The sequence below is a fragment of the Pelmatolapia mariae genome, linkage group LG17, assembly GCF_036321145.2.
Source record: "Pelmatolapia mariae isolate MD_Pm_ZW linkage group LG17, Pm_UMD_F_2, whole genome shotgun sequence".
NCBI classification, from domain to species: domain Eukaryota; kingdom Metazoa; phylum Chordata; class Actinopteri; order Cichliformes; family Cichlidae; genus Pelmatolapia; species Pelmatolapia mariae.
Window position 1 is genome coordinate 31,247,599 of NC_086242.1, and position 20,412 is coordinate 31,268,010.

At 41.5% G+C, this 20,412-nt stretch overlaps 2 protein-coding genes across 2 annotated transcripts; one reads left to right on the forward strand and one right to left on the reverse strand.

Annotated features, from left to right (window-relative positions):
• Positions 1–304: 304 nt before the first annotated feature.
• lamp3 (lysosomal associated membrane protein 3) lies at positions 305–4,443 on the reverse strand. The gene is made up of 7 exons (XM_063500382.1): positions 4,336–4,443; positions 2,734–2,850; positions 2,231–2,313; positions 1,496–1,621; positions 1,242–1,314; positions 966–1,136; positions 305–444 (listed from the first exon to the last, which is right to left on the reverse strand). The coding sequence occupies exons 1-7, from the start codon at positions 4,421–4,423 to the stop codon at positions 305–307; spliced, it is 798 nt and encodes a 265-aa protein (XP_063356452.1). The 5' UTR covers positions 4,424–4,443.
• A 5,895-nt stretch (positions 4,444–10,338) lies between these two features.
• Positions 10,339–17,157, forward strand: ankmy1 (ankyrin repeat and MYND domain containing 1). The gene is made up of 19 exons (XM_063500555.1): positions 10,339–10,572; positions 10,714–10,860; positions 10,927–11,121; positions 11,442–11,680; positions 11,759–11,975; positions 12,074–12,235; positions 12,352–12,407; positions 12,555–13,062; positions 13,168–13,346; positions 14,488–14,659; positions 14,787–14,927; positions 15,023–15,124; positions 15,260–15,367; positions 15,456–15,578; positions 15,762–15,863; positions 16,084–16,213; positions 16,368–16,434; positions 16,577–16,731; positions 16,949–17,157. The coding sequence occupies exons 1-19, from the start codon at positions 10,339–10,341 to the stop codon at positions 17,155–17,157; spliced, it is 3,246 nt and encodes a 1,081-aa protein (XP_063356625.1).
• Positions 17,158–20,412: the final 3,255 nt, after the last annotated feature.

Below are 20,412 nucleotides of genomic sequence, written 5' to 3' on the forward strand. Positions count from 1 at the left end.
AACAACATTTGTTTTGAACACAAATATTGAACATGCAGTGAAAAAAATAGCAATTAAAATTACACAAGACATTAATGAAAGCAACAACAACAAAAGTTAAAAACAAAAAAAGACAACATTTAAAAAATGTTTTATTTATTAAAATTGTAAATGCCATACAAACTGTCTTTGCTGTTAACAGAAGAATGTGACAAGCCAAATGAAGGTTTGGGAAAAGAACAAGTGAAAGAACAAGTGTATGAACAAGTCAATAGCACCCCCCACCACCACCCCCAGTCCAGTTTTACAGTGAACTCTTCGCCATTCAAATCCGTTCGTATCCATCTCTGCGGCGATCTCTGACCACAAGGAAGCTCAGCACAATGATAAGAATGAGACACACGACGGCTGCCCCGATGATGATGGGAATGATTCTCTTGTTATAGTCAGCCCAGCACTCCACCTCTGAACCATGGAAAGAAACAGAGCAGCATTTATGTCTGGGATTTAAGTAAAATATGGGGACCATTTTTTTTTTTCTTAAATCTTCTTTCCAATAAAAAAAATTTAATGTCTAATATTAAACTTTTAACATCTAATGGGATGTCTTTATACACAGTCAGATCATAACAGAGCTCTCATTCTCAAAAATGGGAACCTATACTGACCACAAAAAAAGGCTGTAAACCTGAAGGGTTGTAAGACTTCGTCCAATTTGTTCATTTTTTCTGCGTCAACTTCCTGTCTGAGAGATTGTCGCCAACATGGGTTAAATAGTCTTAGAATGAAACTGCGCTGAAGAGAAAGTGCTTAACAGACAGTAAGAAGCGTTTTACGTTGGACTCCTTTGACCTGAGATTGTCTGTCTTGGCTACTCTGTTTAAGAAGTGCCACTTATTTACATTTGAGGAAGCAATCTCTAAAAACCTAACTTTGGGCTGGAGATATTTGGTTTCCATTCATTTGTTGCTGTGAAAGCTAGTCACCTTTTCCATATTGTCCTTGAGACAGGTTGAAGGCCTGCATCTGCACAGGAACCAGCTTGATCTTCAGCTCAGACGACATCAAAAGCAGATTCTCAGACTTGCACGTGAAGCTTCGACCGTTAGCAGTTTTGAACAGCTTTTCATGGGCCAACACACCTTTGTAAGTCTTGTCTGTTGGGAAGAGGATGAAGCACAAGAGTAGTTAAATTTTCAGTTTATGCTGGGCATCTGAATCACACACCAGCTGTTTGCTGCGTCTTTTCCTTTGGCCCTTACTGGAACAGTCTTTGCAGACAGGCATGGGAGACAAATGAGCATTCATCTCGATGACGTAGAAAACATTCTTCTCCTGGGGACAAAAACAAAAAAATTTGAGCTGATTCATAAACAACAGAACATTACAGCCTCCATGTGCACGTGGATAAGGCAGACCTAAACTGAATAAAACTGACTATGATGTGAAGAAAGGTATCCACAGCAGGCATAAGGATGACATGGAGAGTTCACCCAGCAGTGAATGAGTGTTGTACCTTTTTGAATTTGAACTGCAGGCTGGCACCATTGTCTGGCAGCGTGAGAGAGAGAAGAGCCTCTTCTTTGCCACAGTAACCACTGACCCTAACTCTGGATGGGTCCAGGTCAAAATACCAGGTTTTCTGATTTCAAAAGGAGAAAAGTAAAGGCCGCATTACAAGTCACCATCTCCTCTCACTTTCTGTTTGATTTCTGCGTTACATTGAGACAAAGACAAGCAAATCCTTCCTTCTGTGCTGGGTCACATGTGGATCAGTCAGTGAAAAATAGGAGCGCCTCACAGATGACTTAGAATCAGATGATGTCTGTTAAATATTGTAGCCCAATCAATGTCACGCCCACACCCAGTGTCTTAATTTGAATCTATATTATTATAGCATAGAAAGAAAAAAAAAAACAACATGATTACACTGAGGTCAGGTGGAAACGACTTTCTAACTGATTGACTCCCATGTGAAACGATTCAACTGTAACTGAAAAAAATAAATAAGCTGATGGCAGTTGGAAATTTTTGCAGTGAGAAACCAGCTTATGACACTTCACAAAGACATGCTGATACAAACACACTTTTTGCAAAAACTGCTGAAAAGCAACAAAATAAAATTCATACTAATACACAAAAAGAAGCATGCCATTGACCCCACACACACACACACACACACACACACACACACACACACACACACACACACACACAGAGAGAGAGTGCTGAGCCAGTCGCAGCCACTGACCTTGTTTTCAGTGACCAAGAACTCTGCTCCCATGGTAATTCTGATGCAGGGTTTCCCTCTAAGGTCTTTTTTCACATAGTTTCCTGCACCCATATATTAAAAAAAAACAACAACATAGTTTTGAACTCAAGCATGCAAAATTATAATGCATGCCACTTTCAAATATTTCAGTTAGTCACCTTTAAAGCCATCACATCTGCATCCTTCTCTGAATAGTAGTCAACAAATGAACATGTACTGTATGCCATCTGTTTTGCACACTCATGTTTCCCAGATTCTTCCGGTATGCGCAGTGAACTATGAATCAATATTGTTTGCAATTCTTAGCCTTCAAAATATGAAATTAATCAGCATGACAGATGATCATTTGTGTCCGTTTTAAAGGTTATTTTATCTTCCTTATGTCCCTCTACCTCTTGTGCCATTACACCAGCATCTCTTTGTCTGCTGTAAATGAACAGGGGATTTGGACCATGCATATACATGGAATAAAACAGGTGTACCTGTTTGAGGAGTGGCCTCAGATGGCTGCAGGACCGGCCGGTAGATCTGACCCTTGGAGTGAAGCTCAGACACCAAAGCAGGCTGGATGGAGCCATTAGTGCTCTGAAAGTGGACACCTGGTAGAAGATCACACCTGTTATTTTCATTGTCTGGTCATACCCTTTTTTTTCCCCCCTTATCCCTTGCATAAAGTTGTATATCATTTAGAAATGAATAAATAACCAGTGGAAGTCTTCGCAAAATACAACACAGAACCCTCTTTCAGTAAGTACATACCTGAAAAAGGAAAAAAAAAAAAAGAAAGAAACTATGGCCAAATGCATTAAGGGGGGAGTGCAGTAGGTCCACTATCTTGAATGCCTTTCACCCATTAACTCCAGTCCAACACAGCTACTTCTTTATTAGCCCAGAGAACCAGAAACAATTGAGCACTCCAGTTATTTGGAACAGTCTGAACCAGTATAGGAGCATAAGTTGGACGAGTCCAAGTTGAAATACTGTTAGTCATGATAATAAAGTGGAGCAGTATGGCTCATTTTAAAAGCACAGTTGCAAAGTGCTTTACTGTTCGGATAAAACTTACATTAAAGAAGTCAACATACACTATAAACACAAACATGCTTTCAAACATACAGTCATCCATTCATTTGTACTGTGCACATATACTTCTATACAACGGTGTGAACAAATAATAAGGAAAAGCTAACTTTTCAGCTGCTATTTAAAACTGACTAGCCGACAATGGCTGTTCTAAAGTTTAGTAGCTACAACTGCAAAAGCATGGCCACCCGTGTATTTAAAATAAATGATTGGAGAGGCCGACAAGGTCTGTGACAGATGCAGGAGCCCGTCCATGTAGGTCTTACATGGACAATAAATGGACAAAAAAAAAAAAAAAAACAATCAGCTGATGGGTTTTTATTAATGTTACAGCCAGGGGAGGTTTGGAGCTTTGCAATTCTTGAGTCAGCAGTGTCTTTTTACACACTGCATGCCTTAGCACTCAGCAGCTCTGTGGTTTGTCACTTTACAGCCAAGTTGCTTTGACTCCCAAACATTCTTAATATTATTATTTAGCATTTTTGGTCTTCATTAATTTCTGAAATGTTACGTTTGGGTAATGCAGGTAAGTGGGGGGAAAAAGGCTGTCTTAATGACTGTGGTCAACAGTAAAAAAATAAAAGTCAAGTACTTTTAAATGAGTCAACAAAAACAGCATTTCAGAAGGTGCATAATTTAATGACAGATAATAGTGCATGCAGCATGAGAAGTACTTCTGCTCAGGTCGTACCACTCTTTTTTGCTAAAACCACACAGTGACAAGCGCGACATCTTTGGGACAGCTAAAGACCACTGTGTGGGAGAGGAAACCAGTGCAGTCTCATATATGACGTTTACCACACTACACTCTTGCAAGGAAATATTACCATTTAAACAGAAGTGGAAACAGCAGTATCATAAAGAGTGAGAGTAAAACAATTGAAAATGGAAGAACTTTGAGCTTTGGTTTTGACATGTAAATAAAAAACAATCCTGTCAAGTGAGTTTAAGGTCAGCTCTCTGTGAACGGCTGAACTCCACTTGAATGCTATTAGACTTACCTGGAACGACAGCAGCCAGGAAGAAAAGATACCATCCACCTCGGTGGCCTTTTAGCATCGCAGTTGGAAGACAAAAGAGAATAGCCATGGCATTGGATCAGAAGTGCAGCAGCTGTGCCTTGATGTCTAATTGTGAAACTGTTGAACACCTAACACCTAAATGAAGGGTGCAAAGGAAGTGAAGTGACAAAGGGGGTGGGGCAGAGACCGCTGCCTCACTCAGCATTGACACATCTGAAACTTTTGTTTTAAAAAGACAAGTTGTGAAGCCTTACAGCTGTTAAATGCAAGTACCTTTGTATTTAGTGTTCAGAGAAATCAGGTTTTAAATTCTGTGAAAGTGTTACATTCTGTTCAACGAATTCATAGTTTTTAGGGAAAATATTACTGGTCTAGTGAAAAAGAAAGAAAGATTACAATTCCCATTCACATATTAACAGAAAAAAATGAACCAAGAGAGCAGAAACTCTTAAATGTCATAATCATTCTGTTTCCCGCTATTAATTTACATGGCACAGGCTGTGTCAGTTACAGGAAAAGGGTCAGGCAACACATGAGCATGCTAACAGGGTAGAGCTGCTCCCCTTAATCACACTTAACATGTATAACTTTTCTTTCTAACAATGACTGCTTCAACAGCGCCACCAATATTTCTATCATTAGGCTCTGTACCTTATAGCTCAATTTACTTTAAGGAGATAGGAGTCAGCTGTAGGTGATTGGGGTTGAAGGACTATTTAAACAAGAACACAGAATGACAAAAAGATTCATCAGACATTAGTTATGTAACCAGGTTTTTGCATATATTTTGTCTTAGAGCATTATCCAGCATGTCTATGTACATGGCATCACAAGGATGCAATAGGATCTGGATATACTGGGTCCTAGTTCAAGCCAATTCAATAAGTCGAGACAAATTCTTGAAGATTTGGGAGTCGATCAAATAAATAAAATAATCTCTGGTAAAGTGGAAAAAATAAATGTCCTCTGGAATATTCAGAAGTTTAGCCTGGGAGTCAGATGATGTTTCACCTCTCATCCAGAAAGTTTCTTCAGTTCTAAAACTAAAAAGTGAAGAGCCCCAGGTATTTAATCCCCAGTGGGGATTGTCCCTTAAAAGAGCTGTTAACCCATTATTAATCATGTGCCTCGTTACATGAGCCAAGGTGTGAAAAAAGGTTGTTACCACTAGAGGTTTCAGGTGAAAACACTATGAGACCTTGTTGCGCCCTATCATGTGACCTACTCACCGGATAAACAATGTCAGTTGGGGTTCAGGGGCCTGGGAAGGGATTTCCAGACTGCATTGTAGGCCATCACTGTCTCCGTTCAGTGATGGCCTCTTTTACTTCTCTATCAAACCATCTGCCTTCTTGTTCCAAAATCTGAACCGTGGCATCCTTGAAAGAGTGACCTTTATCCTTTAGATCAGGGGTGGGCAACTCCGGGCCTCGAGGGCCGGTGTCCTGCAGGTTTTAGATGTGTCTTTGATCCAACACAGCTGATTTAAATGGTTAAATTACCTCCTCATGTCCAGCATGTCTTGAGGTTCTCCATAGCCTGGGTAACAAACTAATCATGTGATTCAGGTTTGTTGACCCAGGTTGATATCTAAAACCTGCAGGACACCGGCCCTCGAGGCCTGGACTTGCCCACCCCTGCTTTAGATGCAGATGCAAAGCTGAGTCTTGTCCTGTCGAGGTCTTTCTCCAATGTAGAGGTCTGAGCACGCCTCACTGTACTGCACAGTGGTTGGCTGAAATTGTTTTTAACATGAAAACAGAACAACACTGCCCACAAGTAGCAAGACTGGTGACTGCATTAAAATACTAAATAGGCATCAGACTTTTGAGAATGTCAGAGCACACAAATCACAGCTCATCTCTGAAAGTATCCCAAACATCAACACACCTATGGCATCATGTTTCCCTTCAAACTTCAGAGCCTTAGCTCACATAACACCCATTATCCATAATAAACTTAATGTGTTGTCATTTTGCGCCAGCTCAGGTTTCTCGAAACCTGGGATGTCCTCCTCTGTAATGCAAATATCATTGCATTACATCACTTTCTGTTATTTAGCAAGATCTGATGTCTAGAAGCAACAGAGGATAAAAGGAAGAAAAATGTATGTAGCATGTTTCTTTCATCCATAGCACTTAAATAACCTAAGGTTATTATTACAGAAACCATTTTTGAGCAATTTATTACTTAAAACATCTCTAGAGCAGCAAAGTGATTAAACTGGACCCAGAAGCACAAGCTAGGAGATAATCCAGAATTAAACAATAGTACTTAAGCAGGCAGAGTACACATATTACACCACAAAGGCAAAAAAAATGAAAGCGATACAGACCACTAACTACGGGAGTGGAAACAGAAGGGTAACAAGAAGCAGGTGTTGATAGTCAAGACAATGAATTAGGGGAGGGAGTGAAAATTAAACACAACGCACAAGTTACAAATAAGTATCAAAATAAAAGAGGAAATGAACAACATCATGGCTGAAACAGAAATGCAGGAACACGAATAAAGTCAACATGGAGGAATACAGAGGATTAAAAGATGAGGATTAAAAAACAATGATATCTACGATATCTACAAACCAAAACACAGTAGTAAACAACTAAAACACTAAAACAAGTAAAACTTAAATCAACATGAAAAAATAATCTGGGAAAACACAGAGAACCAAATAAGACCAGAAAACGCACTGATAATAAGGAACAATAATAAACACAAGGAGATAAATATAAATGCCACTAACTAAATTTCAAAAACTATCAGAAAGGAATCTGAATTATAGAGTAAAATGACAAAAAAATAAAAATAAAAATCCCTTGCTCTCCTCTCTCTCTCACATGTCTTAGCCCTACTGAAGCCAGCCCTACTTTCAGGCACTTTGTTCTCCATTGTGTGCCTTTCTCTTGTTTTCTATATACTCCTGTTTGTCTATAGTCCCCCTTGAATGAATACTGTTTGTTATTTATTCCTGCTGTCTTACTCTTTATATATTGTAAAGGAGTAAAATACTCCTGCACCACACCTATAATGAAAGGAAAGCAAATTACAGTGTGGGAACACGGGAAAACACGGCCATGCAGGAAACTTGCAATACTTTGGGAGCTCATTTCAGTGCACACAATCCCACAAAACTGGATAGCACAAAGCAAACAAATGTGGCATCGACTGGATTCTGTAAAGCATCGTTTTATTTTATTTTTTTTACTTTTTGCCTCGGAGAGCCTGGCCGCTATGGCGTTATTTTTGTGCCACTATTCTGAGCGCACGTAAAAAAAATTGAGCGCACGTAAAAACAAATTGCAGGTGCAAGTGTTGCATTTTGAGGAGAAATTTATTTTGAGCAAAGAAAAGCTCAATTTGAGTGAACAAAATTCATTGCTGCGTGCAAAAAATGTATTTCAGTGTTTGCTATTATCCATACCATGTTTTCTACAGTCAATGATCCATACACACACACAATAGCAGCCCCTGTCGCTCAGTTTTTGCACTTGCGCTTGCTCGCAATGTGTTGCTTGCGCTCTCAACATTTCTGCCTGTAGCGCTCAACTCTTTCTTTGTGCCACAAAACCAGCCAATCACAGACTTGGATGCAAAAAAAATCTGATTGGCTGTTTTGGTCTCCAATCAGCTCGAAATGACGAAATGCAATATCCCAGAATCCATTTCGTCCAAAACTCAAACGAGGCGGTGGCGGAGGAACACAGAGTGGCGGAGTTTGAAATATTACTCTTTCTGGGTCACAAAATAAACTTTTAAGATATTTTCATGTGAGAATGGTGCTGTGTAAACTTAAAATATTTGCTCGATTTATCAAGACATCACATATTTGCATAAGTGCTCTAACGTTTTCGGAGATGCCTGTCACCCACCAGCTGACCGGGTGGTCACTCGGGTTAAACATAATATATAAGGCTGAACTGACAAAAAATCACCTACTACACCACCAGGTATTATAGGAAAAACCATAAAGCCTTTGAACTAAAATAAACGCTGTTGTGACAGTGATGTACACTGTCTTGTTGGTATATATGTATGATTTGTATCACCTTCATGTTTCCAAACCGATATCATGGCCAGCAGCTTTTACAGCTGTGGCTCCAGCAAACATCAGCTGATACTAGAAAGTAATATTAAATAAATTCTAACAACAGCTGATCAAGCTTGAACGTGCTGCTGTTGTTTAGCGCGACATCCGCTGATTTCCTCTTTCTGGCGCAAAGTGGGCGATAAACAAACGAGAGACGATCAGCTGATCATTGATCAGTTTCATGACTGAAGTAGCAACAGGAGAGAGAGGGGAGAGAATGAGAGAAGAAGAGGCAGCTGTGCACCAAAGACAGAACAACTCCAGCTTTGTGTCTTTTTCATTGTAGCTGAAGTCCGGGACGAATCGCGTTCCTTTTCCCCTCAATACAGATGTACTGTAATTGGTCCAGCCCAGAGTTGATCATGACCAACTGGCTAATCCACCACCTTTCATTGTTTATACCGTTACAAAGACAAACAAACAAACATAAAAATGAAAAATCACCATCGGCCCACCGGGCAAATGCCCTGTATGCCCAACGGCCAGTCCAGCTATGCGGTCAGCTGGTGGGTAACAGGCATCTCCGAAAACGTTAGAGCACTTATGCAAATATGTGATGTCTTGATAAATCGAGCAAATATTTTAAGTTTACACAGCACCATTCTCGCATGGAAATATCTTAAAAGTTTATTTTGTGACCCAGAAAGAGTAATATTTCAAACTCCGCCACTCTGTGTTCCTCCGCCACTGCCTCGTTTGAGTTTTGGACGAAATGGGTTCTGGGATATTGCATTTCGTCATTTCGAGCTGATTGAAGACCAAAACAGCCAATCAGATTTTTTTTTTGCATCCAAGTCTGTGATTGGCTGGTTTTGTGGCACAACTATTGAGAGCGCAAGCAACACATTGCGAACAAGCGCAAGTGCAAAAACTGAGCGACAGGGGCTGCTATTGTGTGTGTGTATGGATGATAGCAAACACTGAAATACTTTTTTTGCACGCAGCAATGAATTTTGTTCACTCAAATTGAGCTTTTCTTTGCTCACAATAAATTTCTCCTCAAAATGCAACACTTGCACCTGCAATTTGTTTTTACGTGCGCTCAATTTCTTTTTGCGTGCGCTCAGAATAGTGGCACAAAAATAACGCCATAGGCCGCGGCTTGGACCTCAGAGGGTTAACCCAACAAATCATAAAAAATTAGGTTATACATTTTCCTTCATGACAGTGCAGATTTCTGACATTTTGTGTAAATTCAAGCATGTAACAATTTGATTTTTTTCTACCAAAAAAGTGTGAAACACAAGTTAGTCTTGAGTTTGTAAATGAACCGTTTCATGTTGTTTACCTTTCTGGATTTTTTGGTCTACATATTTATTTATTATATAGGCTATACAGTACATAGAATCAAAATTCACATGTTTTCTGTAACCAAAATGTTAATTGTGTGGGCTACGGAAAATACTTAAGTTTTAGACTATACTTATATGAAACATGTATGCTTACTGCACTTGAATCCTTTTAACCATATGTAACACCTGCATATGTGGGTTTTTTGCCACCCGTTTGATTTCCAAGAAAACTACCGCCCCTGGTAAACAACGATAACAACATTGTCCACATTGTAACCAAAAATTAAAAGTGTATTGATTCATAAGAATAAATAAGCATTTATTTATTTACGTATTTATTTGCTTTATTTTTACATAAGTACAACCAAGCAGAGCAAATGTTTTTGTTTTCCTTCTTTCTTGCGCATGCGTGAGATTGAGACACCCACTTCTCCACCTGCTCTGCTGTTGTCATGACAACCAGTTGCTTACTGGAAAGTTAAAACACAAATCTGACTTGTGAGACCTGAAGTTGTCGCTTCCAAACTAACACTATAGTTAGTCACTAAAGTGAGTTGTCGCTGCCCTCAAACGGACTCAGGAGAAAGCGTCCCGGGTAAAATGCTGTCGACGACCTTCACAGGTGTGGCACCGGCTGCGCGGCGAGGTGGTGTGGAGCCGGTTACGACACCGGGGTCAGTTAGACAAAGCAACGACCGCGGAGGTGCTCGGGTCGGGAGGGAGATATCAGAAGGAATCGGTGTTCAGGAGTGGCCCGACGGCTCCAAATATGAGGGAGAGTTTATAAACGGCTTCAAACACGGCAAAGGAAGGTACAGCTGGACAAATGGAGAGGTAGTGTGTGACATATTAAAGAATTAAACAATTTCACTAGAGCATTTACTGCCCCTTAGCTTTTAAGGTGTGAACACCTTAAAGCCAAGCTAAATGTAATTAAGATACAAATACACGCGTGGGTTGTTTTCTTTGGTGTAGTACTATGAGGGCTCTTTCTACAAAGACTACAAGCATGGAGATGGACTGTATTGCTGGCCCACGGGCCAAAAGTTCATTGGCAAGTTCTACCTCAACAGAAGGGAGGGATATGGTCAGCAAGTGTTCTCCGATGGAGCCCTCTTTCAGGTAAGCTGAACCGTTATTTAGATTATAGATACGTCATAAAACAACGCACCTCTCCCCTCCTCTCAGGGCTTGTACCACATGGATCAGAGGTTTGGTCCAGGTGTGCTCAATTATCCAGATGGGCGAGAGGATGTGGGTCTGTGGCTCAAGGACCACCTGCTAAGGCTCTGTACCCCTTTGGAAGAGGGATTTAGCCTGAAGAATTTTCCTGAGTATTCTGCCTACATGGATCCATCAGTCACTGAAAAATCCCTGACTCAGGTACATGCTGTGTCACCTACAGTAATAATAATGAATAAGAAATAAGAGCCTAGAAATAAGAGCAGTGCTTAATGCTGTCTCATGCACTTTCACAGCTGTAACACAGATGGTGTTTACAGCAGAAAATCTGATGATTAATATTTTACTGCGTACATCTAAACTTACCATAAATGTACCTTTCTCACACCTCAGTCTATCTCTGGTAGTCTACAGCAACAAAAAAGGACACACTCTGAGGTAAGTCACAGCTTTTAATGAATAACTGGATGAGCTCTCTGAGTTAATATGACGCAGATCATTTAACGCCTCATCACCTTCAGGGGGATGAAGACAGAGATTTGCTGTTAGATGAGATTTTCATCTATCCACCCGGCATGGAGAGTTACTCAACAGATGGGGACCACTTGCCACTCCCTCCTGGTCGAAGAACAGAGCTGGATCAACATTTTTATGGCGAGCTGTGGGAGCCGGACGCTCATCCTTACCAAGGCTATGCAAGAGACCCACTGTCCACAATGCCATTACAGGCCCGCCTGCAAGCTCACATACACAACCACAGGTCAGACTGGGTCCAAACACGGACAATTAGGTCTGTGAGTCTGCAACATTCGTGCAACTTTATGTGTTTGTCTCTCAGGTTACAGGCTGAAAATGTGGGATGGGACACGGCAGCCGTTCTCTCTATGAACAGGGACAGTTTTGGTCCTAAAGGGCCTTTGGAAGTCAGTTCAGAATTGCTGATCCAGCACTCCTCCAAAGGAGACCTGCACGCTGTATCACAGATCCTCAGGACTGGTTTAGTCTACCCTGATGTAGCAGATTCGCACGGGCACACAGCTCTGATCGCTGCCACCGTAACACATTACTAATTTTTGAACACAGCAAAATAAAAGGTTTTAACATTTTGCCCGTGGTTAAAATCTGAAGTAGTTTCATGTTCTGTTTCTGTCAGGTAAACTGCCATAATGATGTGATCCACCTGTTGTTGGACATGGGTGTTGATATTGACAAGATGAACTGTGAAGGCATGTCTGCCCTGGCTGTGTGTCATGTCCTCTACTATCCTTTTCAATCTCTACACATCACTGGAGCTGAACCACCTGCTAGAAACCAAGTAAGATCCAGCACGAGGCACCGTGACTTTGGGTTTTATCAAAAGTTCAACTCGTCTCAGATACCTATGGTTTTCTCACAGATATTCTCCCTTTTTCTTGACATTTATTTTCCCAGATCAGCCAAGTCGACCTCAATATGGACACATCGTTAATTAACAACCTCTCTGACCAGTAGGATTGTAGCTAATGTCCCTTCACTCACACATTGATCACTATTAACGATTTATATTCACACACATTGCTAAATGAAGCCAAACAACATAACTGATTATAAATTTATTGATAATATACTGCTGTATTTATTTCTTGTGTTTTCAGATCAATAGAAGAACCAACTGAACACATTTCACTTCTCAACCGTGAAGCATCCAGTGACAGTGAACTCCTCTCTGAGCGCAGGGTCGGGCTGAATGAACCTGATTATGTCGCACACGCTGAACACACACAGGGGGAGCAGAGGACAGAGGAAGGAGAGGACAGACACTGTGAGGAGACAGAAAGCATGAGGAGCAAAGGGAAGCAAAGAAAGACAGAGAGCAGATATGATCAGAGAAGGGAACGAGGAGTAAGTGAGGTTGAAGATACAGAAAGAGAATTTAAAAGGGGGGACAAGAAAGACAAACAGGGTGAGTCTGCTGAGACCAACGAGTTAAGCACAGATTACCTGGAAGAGGAGAGTTGCGAGGAGGATGAGAAAGATGTGGAGGATATAGAGGGTAGCGATGAGAGTGGAAAAGAGGACATGTCTTTTGTAGAACGCTCCATTCAAGTGCTGGATGGTCACATTAAACTGGGCACCGTGCAGTGGAAGGGAGCTCAAGCTAAGGTAGCAAGCAAGAGTTCATGAGTAATGTGGAGTGATGCTTCTCTGTGATTGGTTTGATGAGTTGGTTTAGTTCACTCACAACTGTTATTGTGTTTGTCTCTGCAGCAAGGCAAAGATCTGACCTCAAAACAGAGCTTTGACTCCACCTGTTGTCTCAGAAGCTACGAGATTCAAGTCACAGACAAAATGATCCAGCTCGCTGCTGAAGCTCTGAGTCGCACCGGGGTTTCCATGCACTGCAGCACGCAGGAGACAGTATGCAAAATGGCTGCTATGAAAATAGAGTCAGTCCTTTTTCTTTCTGTCTCATTTAAATTTTTATTTTGTATTTAATTTGCTGCTGGCTCTAGTGATCACTCTGATGTTCGGTTTCACCATGCATATACATCCATCAGGCATAACATTATGATTACTGAAAGGTGCACTGAATAACACTGATTATCTTTTATCAATTATACCTGTTAGTTGGTGGGATATTTTAGGAAGAAAGAGAGCATTTTGTCCTCAAAGTTAATCTGTTAGCAGCAGGAAAATGGACAAGCGTAAGGAGAAGTGAGCCAATTTGACAAACGTTTATTGGCTAGAGGATGGGGTCAGATGTGGCTCTTGTGGGGTGTTCCCAGTCTGCAGTGGTCAGTATCTACCAAAAGTGGGCTAAGGAAGGAACCATGGTGAACCAGCATCAGGGTCATGGGTCGCCAAAGTTCAGTGATGCATGTGGGGAGCAAATGCTGGCCTGTCTGTACTGATCCAACAGACCAGGTACTCAAAAAAGTTATTGGTGGTTCTGGTAAGTTGCAGATAAGTCAGAGTGCTCATGCTCACCCTTGCTGAAAATACCAACAATGGACACGTGAGCATGAGAAGAACATTTATTTTGTGTGTGCGTCGCTTTCCTGGGAAACTCCTGGCACCAGGATGCACTATGTGAAGAAGGCAAGCTGGCATAGACAGTATGATGCTTTGAGTAGTGTTCTGCTGGGAAGTCTTGGGTTCTGCCATTTATGTGGATGTTACTTTGACATGTACCACCTACCTAAGCACTGTTGCAGATCATGTACACCCTTTTATGGAAACGGTACGCCCTGATGGCTACACCCTGCCACAAAGCAAAAATGGTCAAGGAAAGGTTTAAGGAGCACAACAAGTTGGAGGTCAGATCTCAATTCAGTCGAGCATCTTTGGGATGTGCTATACAAACAAGTCAGATCTATAGGAATCTCACCTAGCAACACAGAGGAGGTAAAGGATCTGTTGCTAACATCTTGGTACAGATAGCACACCTTCAGGGGTCTAGTGGAGTCCATGCCTCGATGTGTCAGGGCTGTTTTGCCTGTAAAAGGGGGACCGGGACAATATTAGGCAGGTGGTCATAATGTTATGTTTGATCAGTGTAAGTAACCTGTGTGTGTTCTGTCTGAGCAGGCACCGCATTCGTTTGGGCACCATGAAACTGTTGTTGGACCGTGGAGCTGATCCCAATGCAGCCAGGATCCCCATGCCCATGCTCTTTTTAGCCATTATGGCAGCTGACACCGAGAATGTGAGGAAACTGCTGCTGTGCGGAGCTCGCACTGACATCCCTCTTCCACCAGAGGCAGGAGCTCACATTTTAAACAAATTTAAAAAATTGTACAGGCACAAAAGAAAAAAAAATCCACAAACACAGAAAGAAAAAAAAGCACCTACATTAAACTCACCTGAAAATCTGCTTGTTTGTATAGAGGAAAGGCTTGTATCCCCTGCATGTAGCTGCAACACTGCCAGGTCCAGCAGGTCCCAGAATCACACAGCTGCTGCTGCACGCCATCACCGACCCAGACGTACGGGCGTGCGACCAGGACGAGATCTACGAACCAGACAAGGTGTGTGGGTTTTAGAGTCCTGGGTTTTAGAGGTAAATGTGTTTGTGTTAGTTAACCTTTTTTTTCTTTTTCTTTTGTACCTATATATGTTATAGATTTCCACAAAGGCCACAGAAACACTAAATACCAGCCCACATCTCAAAGAAGGAGGCCGCACCGCTCTACATTTTGCCTGCCAGAGAGAAAGCGACTACAGGGTCAGCATGCATACAGTCACAGCTAAACACAGCACCACTATTTAATGATTACGTTACTGCTGCATCAAAGCAAAATGCGGAGAACTGATGAATATTTAAGGTAAAAAAAAAAAACACCTTTATTTTCCTTCCCAGAATGCCAGTGAAGTGGTTGCCATCTTGCTCTCCCACAGAGCCAGTACAGACCTTCTCTGGAGCGGCCACTCACCTCTCTCCTTGGCTATAGCAAGTGGCAATGATATGGTACGACCTCGCTGTGCATGCACACTCGCACATGCACGTGACAGCCAAACCTCTCTTTGTCCCACACTATTCGTTGTTCCTCGTTTAGGCGGTAGACGAGCTGTTGAATGGAGGTGCAGATCCCAACTTACCCCTGGGCTGGAGGGTGGGCAGCGCGCTTTGTGCCCTCACCAACATCAACTACCACTTAGTTGGGCACAGAATTAAGCTGGTACCCACACAAACACATAATGACGATGAAACTTTTTTAAAAATTAATTTATTAACATTTGTACTTTTTTTGTGCAGCGATCAAAGATAAATGTGTTCTTAATGACTTCAAATGAGTCACTTTTGTTCAGCTTTCAGAGAAAATAAGTTTTCCTGACCTCAGTACGGCTTTTGTTTGGTTTAGTTGGACACGTTAACGAAGGCTGGAGCTGATATCTTGATGCCAGTTACAGTGTGTGGCATTGTTGGAACTGCAGTCGATTATGCACGCTACTCCTTCAAACAGGTAACACTCCAGCCATTCACATTAAATGCATTCAATGTAGTATTGCTGAAGAATGTCCAGTGACTATCAGCTGTAGGTACTGGCAGTGCTGCACCTTACTGGTTCATCCAGTATTTTATGTTAATCATGGAGGGCCATGCTGGTGTACATGGGGGCTGAGTGAGAAGGCTTTTTAGAGTTTTATTTTTATACTGCTGTCTGCCTTTATGCTCCTATTTAGGACTCACATATTGCTTATACTCCTTTCCACGCTCTGAGCATTCGGGAGAGAAAAATATTTGAAGCACGGCAAAAGCTGCTGAGCAAGATGGAAGACTTGATGAGGCAGGTTGCTGCTGAGAGGGAAACTGGTAATATAGAGAGAATAGCTTCCACTGGATACTTGGTGTAATGCATTTGTCCTTTTATTATTGAATATGCCTCTAAATCATAGAGTGTGTGTCCGTGCATGTGTGTGCGTGCATGTGTGTGTGTGTGCATGCGTGTGTACTGCATGATTGGCAGGAGACCTTTCCTCCAACAAGGCTCTTGCCAGCAATAAAAGCCTACCAGAGGAAACACGAGAGCACAGGTACACATACATTCACATTCATCTACAGTAAGGTGCTGCTCTAGTTCCTTTTTCCTGTTGTCTGTCATTTAAACTTTTACTTCAACTAATGTCAGTTTCTAGTAACTTATTTGTGACTCTTTTCGTGTAAACCTGTTCTCAGGAAACCAGTGTTAAAGTTCTGCTTTCACTGCGGTCGCTCAGTGTCTGTGAATCTGACCCCGGGCAGGCGCTGCAACAAGGTCTTCTACTGCTCCAGGACCTGCAAGCTCAACTCCTGGCAAGAAAGACACAAGAAAGAGTGCGTCTGGGTGTCAGGTGGGAGTCAGAGCCTCTCCTCCCAACAGTTATAGCCAAACTTCAGCAGCCTTAAAATATTTGATGACAGTTTGTCACAAGTGCTTTGAATATATGAATCACTTATCTGAATAATAAAATCATGTTTAGAGAACAATTGATGATACAGAGAATTTGTAAATGCTGATTTGGTTTTGGATGAATAGAGCATGTAAATACTTTATTTCTTTCTTTCCAGCATCTGTTGACAGTGCCCAGAAAAGTGATGTGTCAAAAACCCTACGAAGTCCCAGGGCTTTGTCTGCCATCTTGAAATCCAAAACAGCCCCCAGGCCACTGAGTGTCCAGTTCAAATCCCAAACAGAACTAAAGCTGCTGAGCAAGGCAGAGAAAAAGTTGGAGAGCCAAAACCCACTCAATCTGAGGGAAAACTACAGCCACAACTGATGGATATTAAAATTTCTGTTTCATTATGTCTAATATTGACTACATAATTTAACAAAGCACTCCTCTTAGATCACATCACTGTATGTGGTTGAATGGTGGTGGCAGCATTTGTGCCATAATATTTCTCATATTTGTAGCTGTCAGATTACAATATAAAATAGCATTAACTGTAAATTGTGTTATTATTAACTTGTGCTGTTGAATCAGATTACCTTTGTCATTGTCAAGTGCAGTCCCTGCGGCTCAAGAGAAAAAGTTTAAATAAAATTTCAAAAAAGTAATATAAAAAAATGAGGTCACTGCCTTGTCAAAATAAATGTTTTTGCTTATGTTCTTCATTCCCATGATAATATCTGGCTGAGTGTTTCATGAGAAAGGTAAAGCATGACAGTTATGCCACATGTGGTCTATCAAAGTTCAGTCTATGATGAGGAACAAGGGTATAGATGAGAGTTTAAAAAAAAAAAACAGCAAATAGACCTTAGATTAAATTTTTATAGTTAACGTCATTCTGATGAATATGATGATAGCTTCTGTTTTTCCCTTAGCCAGTCTGCGCAGTTCTTGTTACTTATACATTCATGAAGTATTAAAGGCTCTCCTTACTGTCAGTGAAAGTAGCATCACAAATAATTCGTGTTTCATTAGTATCTCATTAGATTTGTGTCTTCCTGGTTTCAAACTGGGGATCTTTCACACATTAGCCTGAATTGTGAACCACAACACTAATGGAGCAACTTTCTATAGCAAAAAATCAAACCCTGAATATTCACGCACCTTTTGCTGCAATTACAGCTGCCAGTCTTTCAGGGTATGTCTCTACCAGCTTTGCACATCTAGAGACTGAAATCCTTGCCCATTCTTCTTTGCAAAACAGCTCCAGCTCAGTAAGATTAGATGGACAGCGTTTGTGAACAGCAGCTTTCAGATCTTGCCACAGATTCTCGATTGGATTTAGATCTGGACTCTGACTGGGCCATTCTAACACATGGATATGTTTTGTTTTAAACCATTCCATTGTTGCCCTGGCTTTATGTTTAGGGTCGTCGTCCTGCTGGAAGGTGAACCTCTGCCCCAGTCTCAAGTCTTTTGCAGACTCCAAGAGGTTTTCTTCCAAGATTGCCCTGTATTTGGCTCCATCCATCTTCCCATCAACTCTGACCAGCTTCCCTGTCCCTGCTGAAGAGAAGCACCCCCAGAGCATGATGCTGCCACCACCATATTTGACAGTGGGGATGGTGTGTTCAGAGTGATGTGCAGTGTTAGTTTTCCGCCACACATAGCGTTTTGCATTTTGGCCAAAAAGTTCTATTTTGGTCTCATCTGACCAGAGCACCTTCTTCCACATGTTTGCTGTGTCCCCCACATGGCTTGTGGCAAACTGCAAACAGGACTTCTTATGGTTTTCTGTTAACAATGGCTTTCTTCTTGCCACTCTTCCATAAAGGCCAACTTTGTGCAGTGCACGACTAATAGTTGTCCTATGGACAGATTCCCCCACCTGAGCTGTAGATCTCTGCAGCTCGTCCAGAGTCACCATGGGCCTCTTGGCTGTATTTCTGATCAGCGCTCTCCTTGTTCGGCCTGTGAGTTTAGGTGGACGGCCTTGTCTTGGTAGGTTTACAGTTGTGCCATACTCCTTCCATTTCTGAATGATCGCTTGAACAGTGCTCCGTGGGATGTTCAAGGCTTGGGAAATCTTTTTGTAGCCTAAGCCTGCTTTAAATGTCTCAATAACTTTATCCCTGACCTGTCTGGTGTGTTCTTTGGACTTCATGGTGTTGTTGCTCCCAATATTCTCTTAGACAACCTCTGAGGCCGTCACAGGGCAGCTGTATTTGTACTGACATTAGATTACACACAGGAGCACTCTATTTAGTCATTAGCACTCATCAGGCAATGTCTATGGGCAACTGACTGCACTCAGACCAAAGGGGGCTGAATAATTACGCACACCCCACTTTGCAGTTATTTATTTGTAAAAAATGTTTGGAGTCATGTATGATTTTCGTTCCACTTCTCACGTGTACACCACTTTGTATTGGTCTTTCACGTGAAATTCCAATAAAATTGACTCATGTTTGTAGCTGTAATGTGACAAAATGTGGGAAAGTTCAAGGGGGCCGAATACTTTTGCAAGCCACTGTATATACACTATGTTCATTATAATAGGATACATATATACTGTGAAACACCACTCTGACATTCCATTCATGCTCAGCTGAATATTAAAATGGACAAATATGCCTCATCTATGCATACACTATCATCATTATAGAATGACATAAAATATTGAAAACTGCGCTTAATCTTCAACATAAACAGTAGTCATATAAATTCATATACTCTTAAACACAAATGGTGAAGGGTTTTCTGCAGAATAAAGTACTTCTACGTTTTGTGACGTTTGCCAGTATTAGTTGTATTTATATTACGGTGTTCTGACAGTATGGATATTTATACTGAAGAAATGGTTCTAAAAAAAGAAATAATCTTCTGTCTCCTCACTGTGCCTTCTTCCCTTTGCAAAGAAACCTTCCAAAGACGTCTGTTATTTACTCATTTTGCTAGCTTGTGGGTTTAATATTAGCGTTAATGTATCTCAACATGCGTCAAGAGTGAGTCATAGACGGAAGTAATGGAGAGAATTCAGTCATTTCCAAAATAAAATACTGTTCAGAGTTATTTTTTATTATTGTTTTTTATTATTTACAAAAAAGTACAAAAAAAAAGAACATTTATTCATAACACACAGGGAAAAAACCCCCTGAAAACCATAAATTTCACACCCGAGGCTCAACTCTTGAGCTTGAGGGTCCTGCACAGTATCTTAGCTGTTCCCAGGACTGCGCTCTTCTGGACAGAGATCTCCGATGTTGTTCCCGGGATCTGCTGGAGCCACTCGCCTAGCTTGGGAGTCACCGCACCTAGTGCTCCGATTACCACGGGGACCACCGTCACCTTCACCCTCCACATCCTCTCGAGCTCTTCTCTGAGCCCTTGGTATTTCTCCAGCTTCTCGTGTTCCTTCTTCCTGATATTGCTGTCATTCGGAACCGCTACATCGATCACTACGGCCGTCTTCTCCTGTTTGTCTACCACCACTATGTCCGGTTGGTTAGCCACCACCATTTTGTCCGTCTGTATCTGGAAGTCCCACAGGATCTTAGCTCGGTCATTCTCCATCACCCTTGGGGGCATCTCCCATTTTGACCTCGGGACTTCCAGGTTATACTCTGCACAGATGTTCCTGTA

Bases quoted from the DNA above. Each gene is read 5' to 3' on its own strand.
- lamp3 (XM_063500382.1), bottom strand. From the start codon at position 4,423: ATGGCTATTCTCTTTTGTCTTCCAACTGCGATGCTAAAAGGCCACCGA. The intron at 2,851-4,335 runs GTAAGTCTAATA...ATCTTCTACCAG, and splicing joins CCTGGCTGCTGTCGTTCCAG to GTGTCCACTTTCAGAGCACT. The intron at 445-965 runs GTGACTAGCTTT...TCCATGGTTCAG, and splicing joins TCAAGGACAATATGGAAAAG to AGGTGGAGTGCTGGGCTGAC.
- ankmy1 (XM_063500555.1), top strand. From the start codon at position 10,339: ATGCTGTCGACGACCTTCACAGGTGTGGCACCGGCTGCGCGGCGAGGT. The intron at 10,573-10,713 runs GTAGTGTGTGAC...TCTTTGGTGTAG, and splicing joins ACAGCTGGACAAATGGAGAG to TACTATGAGGGCTCTTTCTA. The intron at 15,864-16,083 runs GTAACACTCCAG...GCTCCTATTTAG, and splicing joins CACGCTACTCCTTCAAACAG to GACTCACATATTGCTTATAC.